The following is a 13,291-nucleotide window of genomic DNA, read 5'->3' on the forward strand; positions in this document are numbered from 1 at the left end:
CCCCACTTCTGGCCTTCATACAACCCCCAACCTCTCCAAGCTCATCAAAAGCAAGCTACCCATAGACCAAGATACACCTACTCAAAGCTGTACCAGACCCTGCCAGAACAACAGATGCAAAACCTGAAGACATATCTCCACTGCTACAATCATCAACTCCTCCCATAACACACCTTTCAAGATCTAGGGTCCTACACATTTCTGTCACAACATGTGGTCCTTACCCAGTGCACCAAATGCCTATGTGGGTGAAACCAGACCATCACTACAATCTTGAATGAACTCACACAGGAAAATGATACAGGACAAAAAACACCAGATCACCTGTGGGTGAACACTTTTCACAAAACGTTCACTCTATATCTGACCTCTCAGTCCTCATCCTCAAAGGAAACGTGCACAACACTTTCAAAAAACAAGCCTGGGATTTAAATTCATAACTTTGCTAGACACTAAAATTAATGGTCTTAATAAAGACACTGGATTTATGGCTTATTACAATAATCTATAAGCCATTACCGCTCCTCCCCCCACCCCTCCGTTTTTGTCTTATTACTACAGAGGTGTTAACAGTCCACTCTACCTTGAATGGTCCCATTGAATATGTGCCAACTACTTATACTAAACTATCTGTTCAATCTTGTATTTAGCTGTGACACTCTGAGTATGTTTCCCAGATCTGAAGAACTCTGTATAGCTTGAAAGCTTGTCTCGCTCACCAACAGAAGTTGCTCCAATAAAAGATATTAGCTTACTCACCTTGTCTCTCTAGCATCACCAGAGGTAATTAAGAAGTTCTGCATCTGCCTACCTTTTCCTGTGGTGTTGATGAAAGAAGAATGAAATGTTCCTCTGGTGTAGTAACCTTCAAACCATTCCTAAGTGGAAACAAGAATAAAACCAATCAAGAAAAGACCTTTCACTAGCTGGTGAAATTTTCAGCCTGGAAAAAATAACCTAGACTTCTTACCAAAGGAGGAATAGGTTATCCTTTTTTAAAAATGAGTGTTACAGTGAGTGTCACTTAGCTTTAACTGCTGGTTTAAAAGAAAACAGTAACACAAGAAGTCTCAGAAATGGCTACTTTTTGCACTCTTCCTCATCACCCCAACTGTTCGTGCACTCATGTGATTTACAAGTACAAAACAAGAATATAGCAGAATCCTATTTTAACCGAGCACAGTGAAATACAAAAGAAAAAGAAAATTTGAACTGGATTAGAATATATGGACCAAGGACACATCCCATACTGTGCCTAGCTTACAAGACTTAGCCCAAATGGTTGCAAATTATTTTATTATTATTAGGAACATCAGACTATTTCAGCAATAAAAATAAGAATGAACCCTAGTTACAGAGGAATACTCACACATTACCAGCTTCTTCTGAAAGAGCCTCCACCCACAGCGTGGAAAGGGGGAAAATATGATGTGTTGAGAACTGTAGCAGGGAGAAGGAAGGGGGAAAACAAAAAATAAATCGCTGATACACCCATTTGCCCACCCCAAATTCCTTATGATGCATCTTCCCCCGCAGTTTTGTCTCCCCACAGCTGAGAATAGGCATGAGACTTGTGCCCTGAAAGCTAGTTGTTCCTAGAAGTGCCATGCAAACCATGACACCTGTGAAGCCATAATGAAGACCTTGATGTATGAATATTTTTTATGTTTGACATACAGGTTATTTCAACTCTCTTTGGAAACAGGCAACACGTCTCACTTTTAGGTGTCCCAACACCATTGTGAGACACAATATAAAAACCTAGATTAAGAATGACAGACTCACTATATGGAAAAAATGGTCACATGCTTTCAATCAGATGGGGTGAAAATAGTTTTCAGTTCTGAGAACTATTTTTAATGAATCTGTAAACTCGGGGGTGGTACCGTTGGACTGGAGAATAGCTAATGTGGTTCCTATTTTCAAGAAGGGGAAAAAAAGTGACCCAGGTAACTACAGGCCTGTTAGTTTAACATCTGTAATATGCAAGGTCTTGGAAAAAATTTTGAAGGAGAAAGTAGTTTAAGGACCTTGAGGTCAATGGCAATTGGGACAAATTACAACATGGGTTTACGAAAGGCAGATCGTGCCAAACCAACCTGATCTCCTTCTTTGAGAAAGTAACAGATTTTTTGGATAAAGGAAATGCGGTGGATCTAATATACCTCGATTTCAGTAAAGCGTTTGATACGGTACCGCATGAGGAATTATTGGTTAAATTGGAAAAGATGGGGATCGATATGAAAATCCAGAGGTGGATAAAGAACTGGTTAAAGGGGAGACTGCAGCGGGTCGTACTGAAAGGTGAACTGTCAGGTTGGAGGGAAGTTACCAGTGGAGTTCCTCAAGGTTCGGTTTTGGGTCCGATTTTATTTAATCTATTTATTACTGACCTCGGAACCGAATGTAGAAGTGGGCTGATAAAGTTTGCGGATGACACAAAGTTGGGAGGTATTGCCAATTCAGAGAAGGATCGGGATATCCTGCAGGGAGACTTGGATGACCTTGTAAACTGGAGTAATAGTAATAGGATGAAATTTAATAGTGAGAAGTGTAAGGTGATGCATTTAGGGATGTCTAACAAGAATTTTAGTTATAAGCTGGGGACACATCGGTTGGAAGTAACGGAGGAGGAGAAGGACCTCGGAGTCCTGGTTGATCGCAGGATGACTATGAGTCGGCAATGTGACATGGCCGTGAAAAAAGCTAATGCGGTCTTGGGATGCATTAGGAGAGGTATTTCTAGTAGGGATAAGGAGGTGCTGCTTCCGTTATACAAGGCGCTGGTGAGACCTCATTTGGAGTACTGTGTGCAGTTCTGGTCTCCCATGTTTAAAAAGGATGAACTCAAACTGGAACGGGTACAGAGAAGGGCCACTAGGATGATCCGAGGAATGGAAAACCTGTCGTATGAAAGGAGACTCGAGGAGCTCGGTTTGTTTACCCTAACCGAAAGAAGGCTGAGGGGGGATATGATTGCTCTCTTTAAATATATCAGAGGGATAAATACCAGGGAGGGAGAGGAATTATTTCAGCTCAGTACTAATGTGGACACGAGAACAAATGGATATAAACTGGCCGTCGGGAAGTTTAGGCTTGAAATTAGACGACGGTTTCTAACCGTCAGAGGGGTGAAGTTCTGGAACAGCCTTCCGAGGGAAACAGTGGGGGCGAAAGACCTCTCTGGCTTTAAGATTAAGCTTGATAAGTTTATGGAGGGGATGGTTTGATGGGATAACGTGATTTTAGTCAATAGGTCAATAACGTGCCATCGCTGGTAATTCGTATCAATGGTCAATGTGGGTCTGGCTGGAGAATCTTGCCCGCATGCTCGGGGTTCTGCTGATCGCCATATTTGGGGTCGGAAAGGAATTTTCCTCCAGGGTAGATTGGCAGAGGCCCTGGAGGTTTTTCGCCTTCCTCCGCAGCATGGGGCAGGGGTCGCTTGCTGGAGGATTCTCTGCGACTTGAAGTCTTTAAATCATGATTTGGGGACTTCAACAGCTGAGTCAAGGGAGAGAATTATTCCAGGAGTGGGTGGGTCAGCTTTTGTGGCCTGCATCATGCGGGAGGTCAGACTAGATGATCATAATGGTCCCTTCTGACCTTAAAGTCTGAGTCTATGAGCTATGGGAGTTGGCTCACCTGAGCATGGACCAGAGCATCATTAAAGAGGATGAACCAGTTCACTGAGAATCTCCCGGAATGCTGTAGGGACAGCCCCCGATTACTGCTTTCACAGATTAACCGACGTTCTGGTCTCCTCAAGGAATCCTACGATTCAAAAAAAAAAAAAAAAAAAAAAAAAAAAAAAAAAAGATTAAATGTGCTTGATAGTGTCTGAATTTCAGTGCTGTTTGTGTTATGATTATTGTTCACAAGAAGGGCCAAATTGAGATATTGGGTTAAAACTTCCAAAAATTAGAGAGGCTTAAGTAGAACAACATCATAAAGCAGGGAAATGTGGGGAGAGGAAAGTAGTGACTTCAGAGCCAGGCCTATACAAACATGCAGTGGGATGCTAGTGATAATAGCAACTTAGCAGTCATCATACCGTCATTTTCCCAGGAAAGGTCTTCCAGAAGCTCAGTGTGTATTCTGCTTCCTTCCTTTTCCTATTGAGATGGACAGCAAGAGTCTCATAGCAAGAACTGGAATCTTGTAGTTTTTGGTATTCTGGAGATGTCTAAAGGGTAAAACAAAAATAAGTGGTTCTGTGAGACACACCATTTCAAAGGATGTGTACCAATCATAATGGGTTAGTAGTTATGAGCCCCTGACTGCAGGGGAGGCCGCCCTGCTGCTGAGTGGCTCTGTCCTCAGGCCCTCTGTGACAGCAGAGGTGCAGAGGGCTCCCTGTGCTGCCAGTGACAGATGATCCCTTCAGGTGCGGGGAAGGCTGCGGTCCTGGCCTGACAGAGCAGAGACCCTCAGCCAAGACCGCAAGGAGGACGACGAGCCCCTGACGATGGGGGAGGCTACCCCACTGCTAAATTGGTCCTGCCCAGGGGCACAGCCCTTTAGAAATAAGATGGCCTCCCCCATGCCCCGCCCTCCTCCTCGCTGTCACAGGCGCGAGGGAGCAGGACCATGACAGCAGGGACACAGAGGGCTCCCTGCATGGTGGCAAGGCCAGTGACACTCAATCCCTGCAGGCATAAGTGGGGTGGGAGGCCGCACGCCTGCCGACTATTACCAATCAATATATTTTTTCCATCAATTTCAGCATGTCAGCTGAAATCAATGTGTACTGACAGTGATTAAAATTGAATTCTGCCAAGCCTACTTATAAACCTAAAGAGATAAGGGTTTTAATCAAATTGTTTTAGTATAGCCTTATTACAAATATTAGTTTAATGATTTAATGGTTTGGGGATACCAATGTGTAATCAAAGAACAAGCAATTCCCCAAAAAATCTCCTACCAAGTAAGTTTCATACATGACAAGATGGCTTACCACTTCAAAACAGGTAGCAAGCTTTAGCAAAACTCTAGCATAGTTATGAAGTCGTCTGACTGGCAAGAAAAACAGGGTATTTAGCACTTCGACCAACTGTATGTTTTCCTCCTTCATTTCAGCTAGATCTTGTAACAACTCCTGGTTTTTACCTAAAAAGTCACTAAAGGTGAAAAATGACATAACAAAACCTTAGTAATGCTTTGCAGTACTACTACAGAGCTCCCCTTATGGGGTTATAGCAAACCAGCAGAGATTTGTTCTAACATCGTAACATAGCTCTATGCTAACTTCAGTACTTGTTTTGGTACAAGTAATGGACTTGTTTGCTGACGTCAGTTAATTTAGTGACTGCACATATGAGCGGATTTGCTGAAGGAAGAGTTGCTCTCCAAAGAGGAAACTAGACAGATACTTGCCTTTTTCCATTAGGTCTCCAACTAGCCAGGTGAAAATATATACGAAGAATGAGTTTCCATGCCACCTGTTAAACTAATGCGGCTCTAACACTGAGAAAAGTGATTTGCATAACAAAGTGCAATGAAAAAGTCCCTATCTTTGCTCCAATGTAACTCCCTAAACACATTTGTGTATTCTATTCCCCGCCACTGTTGTTCAATGAAGTTGAACAGCCCTTTCCCCCAGCTAGAAAAATCATATCCTCCCTCAAAGATACACTGGGAACCTAGTCAATCCTCAGTCGGATTTCCTAAATGGAGGATTAATGTAGTTCAGGTAAGAGGATGGAAATAGTTATAAGAATACTACATTTGGGAGCAAGAACAGGATTTCTTCACACACAAAAATCAACCCCACTTCTCCTTTCATTCAACACAGCTGTGTGTGTGTGTGTGTGTGTGTGTGTGTGTGTGTGTGTGTGTGTGTGTGTGTGTGTGTGTGTGTGTGTGTGTGTGTGTGTGTGTGTGTGATGACAGACAGTTATTCAGAGAGAAGCTATTTGAACAGGGAATTCTGTGAAGCTCAAGCAAGTTGAAAAGGCAAGTAACAGAACAAAGAACCAGCTTGGAGACTTGCACAGCAGGACACCTAAGAAGAATTCTACATGATTAGCAAGGTGCTGCCTCACAAATATCAAATGAATATACCTTGCCTAATTCTGCCCATGAGATTTATGAGCCTTCTTGTTCAACAAGCATAAGGGAAAAAAGAGCCTTCTTTGGAGATAAGGCTGCTTTTCTTCTGTCACAAGACTAACAATCTGGATAGTTTGCATTTTTAAAGCGCTTTAAGATCCTCACAGGGAAGGCTCTGTAGCAGTATCAAGTAATAGAGTCCTCATGCGCACTGGTCTTGCCCACTAAGAGGAAACACCCAAGAGTCTGCCAACAAATTAGGACTCCTGGTGAAACTTACACTTTGTCTTTTTTTGTTTTTTACATATATAAGGTTTGACCACTAAAATGTTTATATTGGGAAATATCTATAGGAGATCAGCTGACATTAACCATTGACAAAAGCTCTCACAGAACGAATAATTCATTCTAAAGACAATCATCATCTGCAAAGAAACCTTGTTTTTTGTTACAAGGAACAGACCAAATTTCTAAAACATATTTCCTCCCTGAAGTTTCAGAACCTGAAAAAGTGTCAACTATCTAATGAGACTTTGGTGTCAGTATTAGAAGCTGTCACTACTGACAGTGACACTAGATATAAAGAATTCAGTATGCTGAGTAACTCCACCATCTGAAATCTATTTAAAATAACGTTCGTCAATTTTGTTTACTCTCTTTCTCCACCTTCAAGAGAAAGCAGACCTAACTAAATACCTTCGCTACTATTTATAAAAGGAGTAATACATCATAGCTGAGGTGAGGTACAGTGAAATTTCTCTTCACCTAATGGGAAAGAAATTATGGTACCCGAAAGTCCTGAGAAATCATGTGAGAGGGAAGCCAGAAAAAAAAAAAAAAAAATCCATCTGCATGTCCATTAACATGCATATATGTTAACACAATAAAGTAAGTCTTCTGATTAAGAAAATAAAGACTAGAAAGGATTTACTTACATTGCTGGCTTTGCAAGAAGCATGAATCCTCCCATCACCAGAAAGTTTGTTACAGATGTGCAATACCTAGAACAGATAAGAAAAAAAAAACACCTTCTGAAATCTCTGGGGAGAAGGGCAGTGAATTCCTGTATCGCTCGGCATTTTTACCAAATAGGAGATTTTTAGTGCCTACTTTATTACAAGACTGCTCGTAAGATGCTTTTAGGTCAGGTTCTGTTCCAAATGCTAAGGTTTCTATAGCAAAGTATTTCCCAATGTCTGTGTATCCACAAAATGGCTGGTCCTATACAATGGGCTAGTTTAATTGCTTATTATATTAAAAAGGATAGGATATCTTTCCTGCCATTTCAACTACTCCCTTGACCAGAAGTTTGAATAAACATTCCTCCAGAGTGCTTAGGGACAGGCCTTCTACAACCCGAGCAAAAGGATTCTCTGGGCCATAGTATTTAATACAACGAACTGGCAGCAAACCAAACCAAATCAAAAGCAGCATGTGTATGGGATATTTTCTGCAGTGTCAGTTTGAACTTTTCTTTATAGGAAAACTGGTTTTGCACTTCATCTTTTGTCCATGCCACAAGGGGCTTTTGTTGAGCAGTACTGATCTTCAGGAGAGAGATAAAGTATGATTTCCATTTTTGCCCTGACAAGAACTTTTGTTCGTTTGTTCAATGAATCTTTTGGCATTACTTGGGCATGCCCGCTTAGCCTCAGTGATACCATGAAGTGGTGAATGTAAAGGAATACAAAAAGTTCACATTTTTGATCCTGAAGGGAAATAACTTTAGTTTTTTACTGGTTTTCTCCCCCTTTCTTTAATCCTCTTCTCTCTTACTGTCTCTCAGGCTGGATGTTAGGCATATTTATGAGTAGAGCCCTGCAAATCTGTGGATATCCACAGATGCTGATTTCCACAGACCATTTTTGCAAATTAGATGTGGATACAAATTTTGTACCAGTGCAGGGCTCTATTGATTACCATTTTATTATTCATATGATCTTGAAATATTCAGGAACAACAACTTATCATAAAACCTTGTCCTCCGAACCTTCAGGTTCAGATTCGGAACATGCTCTTTCTTCAAAAAGGCAACAGGGGAGCTGCTGTAGGAAGAAAACATTTAGTCTGGATCTTTATTACTGTTGGATGAAGATCTTGAACTATGAGCCCTGTTATTCTCTCAAACCAGTGCCTTGCTAGACTCTGTCTTCCAGAGAGGAAAAAAAGATGAACTAAAAAACGAGAGACTGCTTTAAAAAAAAAAAAAAAAAAAAAATCTTGGGCTTCTTTCTTTGTTTATGTTTAGAGACGTACAGTCAAGGAGCAGGGGGTCACCCTGACAGCAAGCAGGAGTTCCGGGGAGCAGCTCCAAGGCAGAGGGCAGGAGCAGCACATGGTAGTGAGGGGGAGGGACAGCTGAACTGCTAGCAATTGACAGGGAACTTAGGGGAGCGGGGAGCTGATAGGGGGGCTGCCGGTCCACCCTGGTTCCAGCTAGCTGCAACGGGCTGCAACGGGCTGCTCTTCCTGCGAGCAGTGGACAAAGCAGGCGGCTGCCAAACAACGTTAGAAGGGAGCATTGCACAACTTTAAACAAGCATGTTCCCTAATTGATCAGCAACGTAACAAAACAACGTTAACTGGGACGACTTTAAGTGAGGAGTTACTGTACTAAATTCAATTGAACCATTCACTTTAAATTTTTATGTGGTATTGGAAGCCTATGATCTATTTCTGATCTGGATTCACATTCCCCTACATAAAAATTACAATCACTGGCAGTTAAAACTTCAGGCTGAAGCGGTCCTCACTTTTCGTCACTTTTAAAATGCACAAGTTAAGGGTGCAACAGCAGACTGCAGTGCCACAAAATCCCAGAAATCCTACATGGGCAGCCATCTGCACGAGTGCAGAGACCCATGGACTTCAAATGGGGCTCTGAGGATAGACCTTTGTATAGTCACTTGCCAGATGGGGACCTTTAATAATGAAATATAGTTCTTATTTCACATCTCTTGATTTAAAAGAGTTCAACTAATGGAACATTCAATAAAAATAGAGAAGATTGCATACTTAGTGCTATCTTTAATTCTTATATGGCGGACATCATGGCGATTAGTGGCGGGGGGGGGAGGGAGAGAGAGAAGAGGCTAGGATATTTTAAAATAATTATTCTAGAAACTAGAATGGCTCCAGCTTTTGGATATAAGTTTGTAGCTAGTTATCAAATGTGTGTACATAGTTAAGTATTGCTCTTGTACCGGGCAACTTAAAAAATATTTGTGTAATTGCCTCTTTGAGACTAAATTATCTCCAAAAAAAAAAAAAGAGCATTCAGATTAAACTGTTAAGACCCTTTATAGTACAAGTATATGTATTATATTGACGCCAGAGATAAATTGTTCTGTAATAAACTTTTTCACACTATTACTTCCTACAGATGTATGTGCAGCAGCCAATCAAACGTGAATAAGTGAACCACTGCATTTTTCTTTTTAAGCATCAAAAAGGTCTAGGCCACTGTATAGACAAAGGACTTGAAATCTGTAGTTTAAACACATGGAGGGTTCTTTTTGTAAATCTTATTGCAAATTATTTGAGTTAGGGTTTATCTATGCTTAAAATGCTACAGTGGCACAACTGCAGCGCTACAGCTGTTCTCCCATTGCTGTAGCTCCCCTAGCTCCCCAAGAGGTGGTAGCTAGGTCAACAGAATTCTTCCATTGACTTAGCACAGAATACATCAGGGTTTAGGTTGGCATAGCTACATTTCTGAAGGGCGTGGATTTTTCACATTCTTGAGACATGTAGCAATGCCAATGTAAGTTTTCAGTGTAGACCAGCCCTTATATTGCAAGGTATTAATTTGCAGAACATTAGCATGCTGCTTGGCAACTGAGGTTTCCTTATGCCAGTCTCCTTATGATCTATTCTTCTCTGATTATAGAGATATTCTGCTCTACAGAATAAACCTGCAGACACTCAGTATGAGACAGATTTTAATACTTGCTCTGTATAACTGTCCAAGAAGAGACTAGAATGCTTCAGGATGGCCAAACTCTTTGCCTCCTTTATCCCATGAAGAAAACTACTCAGAGAGGCTCCATGTTGACCAATCAGATAACACAGCTTGCTGAACCTGCTTGCCATATCCTGCAACTGCTGGACTGTAGTTGCAGTACCCAAGTTATCTGTAAGAAATAAAGCAATACAATGTACATTTCCAAAAGAACAGTAACAGGTATATTAATAATGGGAATTAATCCAGGCACTTAATCTGCAATTAGAATTTTTTATTTCAAAGAATGTTATCACCTAGTGAATGTCTTCAGACTAACTGGGGTCCACAATCCATGCAATGCCTACCCCTACCCCAACCCCCCCGCCCCCACACACAAAATTTCATCATGGGAAGTGAAGATACAATGACTGATTCAAGGAATTATCTTACCTAAACCTAGAAGGGGTCTGAGGACCTGAGATTTGATCTCACTCAGTTTGCAATAGAACCTTCTCTCTGTGGAAGCCAACTCGTGCAAGCTTGCAATATATCCCATAATGTTTCTGTCCACCAAGGCCAAACAGTCGTCCCCACCTGCTGTCACGCTGCTTATGTACCCTAACTGAAAGAAAAAAATAGAAACTGCTTTAACATAGTATCCTAATACAAAATGAAAAGTAACCTAAGGTGATGAGCACAGTATAAAAACCTAGACTGGCAGATTAGGATTTTTGCTGGTACTAAATAATTTGATGTCTAATACTAGGAAAGTTACTCATTAGTTGACAGTGGATGTCAGCTATCTGTTCCCCTTCTTCCCCACCCATCTATGCTAGCAACCAACCCATTTTCAATGCTTTCTGATTGAAGAATAATGATGGAAAGGAGGAAGTGAGGAACCCATATTTAACATCCACTGTCAACCACTGGTAATTTTGCAAGTGTCAACAGGGCCTAGGAGACAAGAGATGACCCTTAACTCATGCAGCTGTCACTCAAGCAAGAGATACTGACCATGAATTCAGCTACTTTCAAAACTGCAAAATGTTTCTTTGATTTAGCTTTCCCTCAGTTTCTTCATGCATACACACCACATTCCATCCTCAAACAAACAATTTCTCCTTAGTAGAAGAACAGATTTTCTCTCTTTTTCAATGTTTGGGAGGCACGCTGTTCCATTTTTCTCATTTTTTCAGAGCTATATCAATCAGCTCCCTTTCTGATGTGGAAGACACGAGTTAACTGATAGAGTAGGAGTAATAATGCAGCCTTGATGATACAATTTAGTGTAGACACCATAATCAGCACTCTAATACTACTCCTACTCAATCAGTTAACTAATGATTCTATAAAGCAGGATGCCTCACTATAAGGTCACCGTGAGCACTTATGACTTACTGTGGAGCTCCACCAATACTAACTCAGTTTCAGCTACAAATAGTGACAATGTTTCAGATCTCTACTTTTAATTCCCATTTAGTTAAATCTCGAAGAGCTTCTTAGAAGAAACACTGAGCCATCTCAAGAAAGCACCAGTACTATCTAAGCCAAACAGAAGGAACAAGTAGTACTCACCTTACTACAGGCTAGCAACAGAGTTGGACTTTTAGTGCAGTTGTTTCCAGGTGAATTATTTTCCTTAGTCTCCTCTCGACCACTGTAATATAATCCAGGCTGGAAATCTTCTCCATCCACTAAGAAGAGGGAATAATCTGGTCCTGCTGCTGTGCTCCAGACTCCACTATCATCACACACCTGTAGTTTGGGAGAAAAAGAGAAGAAAAAAAAAATAGTATCCACCACTTATCAGAGAAGGGAGCCTCAATCTCACACATGATTTGTTTCTACACAAAAGTAAGAAGTCTGAGTACCAATAAGAATCCTGCAAGGACTGACATTCTTTAGTCAGACATTGGTCTCCTTAACCAGTAAAATTCCTGTGTCTTGTTGAAAATCTGGCATGTCTCAGTCCTTGTACCCCATGCCTGATGCTTTGTAAAATTCATCTGCTTTGTAATTTAAAAGCAAACAGACAAATATGGAGATGGTTCAGATGCTGCTCTCTATATAAATTCCAACAGCATAAGAGACAGCCATTTAAGTTCCTATCTACTAGTTTGTAGGGGAGCTGCAGAACTTTCCTAGTTGTGTGGCTGATGTTTGCCTGGCTGAATGAAACAACTAAGGGCACAGACAAGTGGTTTAGTTCAGGGGTTCTCAACCTTTTTCTTTCTGAGGCCCCACAACATGTTATAAAAACTCCACAGCCCACCTGTGCCATAACAACTGGTTTTCTGAATATAAAAGTCAGCACTGGTGTTAGGGGGAAGCAAGCTGGGCAATTGCCTGGGGCCACGCCACAGGGCCCCTGCACAAAGCTACATTTCTCAGGTTTTGGCTTCAGCCCCAGGTGGCGGGGCTCAGGGCCCTGGGCTTCAGCACCATGCAGTGGGGCTTCAGCTTTCTACCCTGGACCCCAGCGAATCTAATGCTGGCCCTGTTTGGCGGCCCCACTGAAACCTCTTGCGGCCCCCCGGGGGACCCAGACACCTGGTTGAGAACCACTGGTTTAGTTGAACCTAAACTCATCATTTGGATACCCATAGCTGATCAAAGAATTTGCTTCTAAAGCCGATCACAACAAACTGACTCTTGTGTAAGGCATGACTAACATCTCCAGAAATATATAGACAAATGACAAAAAATGGTAATTAGTGATTAGGATAAAATGAATGAACAGCTTTAACTAAGGTTATAGTCTGAGAATTACCGGAACTTCGAGGGAGAAAGATGAATAACTGGGGAGAACCAACAGAACTCCACTGGCCATCACCTACAGTCCTCAGCTTAAACCTCTCCAACGCATCATCAGTGATCTACAACCCATCCTGGACAACGATCCCTCACTTTCACAGACCTTGGGAGGCAGGCCAGTCCTCGCCCACAGACAACCCGCCAACCTTAAGCATATTCTCACCAGCAACCACGCAGCGCACCATAACTCTAACTCAGGAACCAACCCACGCAACAAACCTCGATGCCAACTCTGCCCACATATCTACACCAGCAACACCATCACAGGACCTAACCAGATCAGCTACAACATCACCGGCTCATTCACCTGCACGTCCACCAATGTTATATATGCCATCATGTGCCAGCAATGCCCCTCTGCTATGTACATTGGCCAAACTGGACAGTCACTACGCAAGAGGATAAATGGACACAAGTCAGATATCAAGAATAGCAATATACAAAAACCTGTAGGAGAACACTTCAACCTCCCTGGCCACACAA

General features: G+C 41.8%; 1 protein-coding gene across 4 annotated transcripts in view; it reads right to left on the reverse strand.

Annotated features, from left to right (window-relative positions):
- ALS2 (alsin Rho guanine nucleotide exchange factor ALS2) overlaps positions 1–13,291 on the reverse strand; it is a 60,224-nt gene that overhangs the window by 30,906 nt on the left and 16,027 nt on the right. For all 4 annotated transcript variants that reach the window (XM_065413181.1, XM_065413180.1, XM_065413178.1 and 1 more), the window contains 9 exons: positions 11,570–11,749; positions 10,445–10,616; positions 10,004–10,184; positions 6,987–7,052; positions 4,958–5,120; positions 4,055–4,186; positions 3,646–3,774; positions 1,370–1,440; positions 812–878 (listed from right to left, as the gene is read on the reverse strand). In XM_065413181.1, the coding sequence (XP_065269253.1) occupies positions 812–878; positions 1,370–1,440; positions 3,646–3,774; positions 4,055–4,186; positions 4,958–5,120; positions 6,987–7,052; positions 10,004–10,184; positions 10,445–10,616; positions 11,570–11,749 (1,161 nt within the window). The remainder of the gene's footprint in view (positions 1–811; positions 879–1,369; positions 1,441–3,645; positions 3,775–4,054; positions 4,187–4,957; positions 5,121–6,986; positions 7,053–10,003; positions 10,185–10,444; positions 10,617–11,569; positions 11,750–13,291) is intronic.

Source organism: Emys orbicularis, chromosome 11 (genome assembly GCF_028017835.1).
Source record: "Emys orbicularis isolate rEmyOrb1 chromosome 11, rEmyOrb1.hap1, whole genome shotgun sequence".
NCBI classification, from domain to species: domain Eukaryota; kingdom Metazoa; phylum Chordata; order Testudines; family Emydidae; genus Emys; species Emys orbicularis.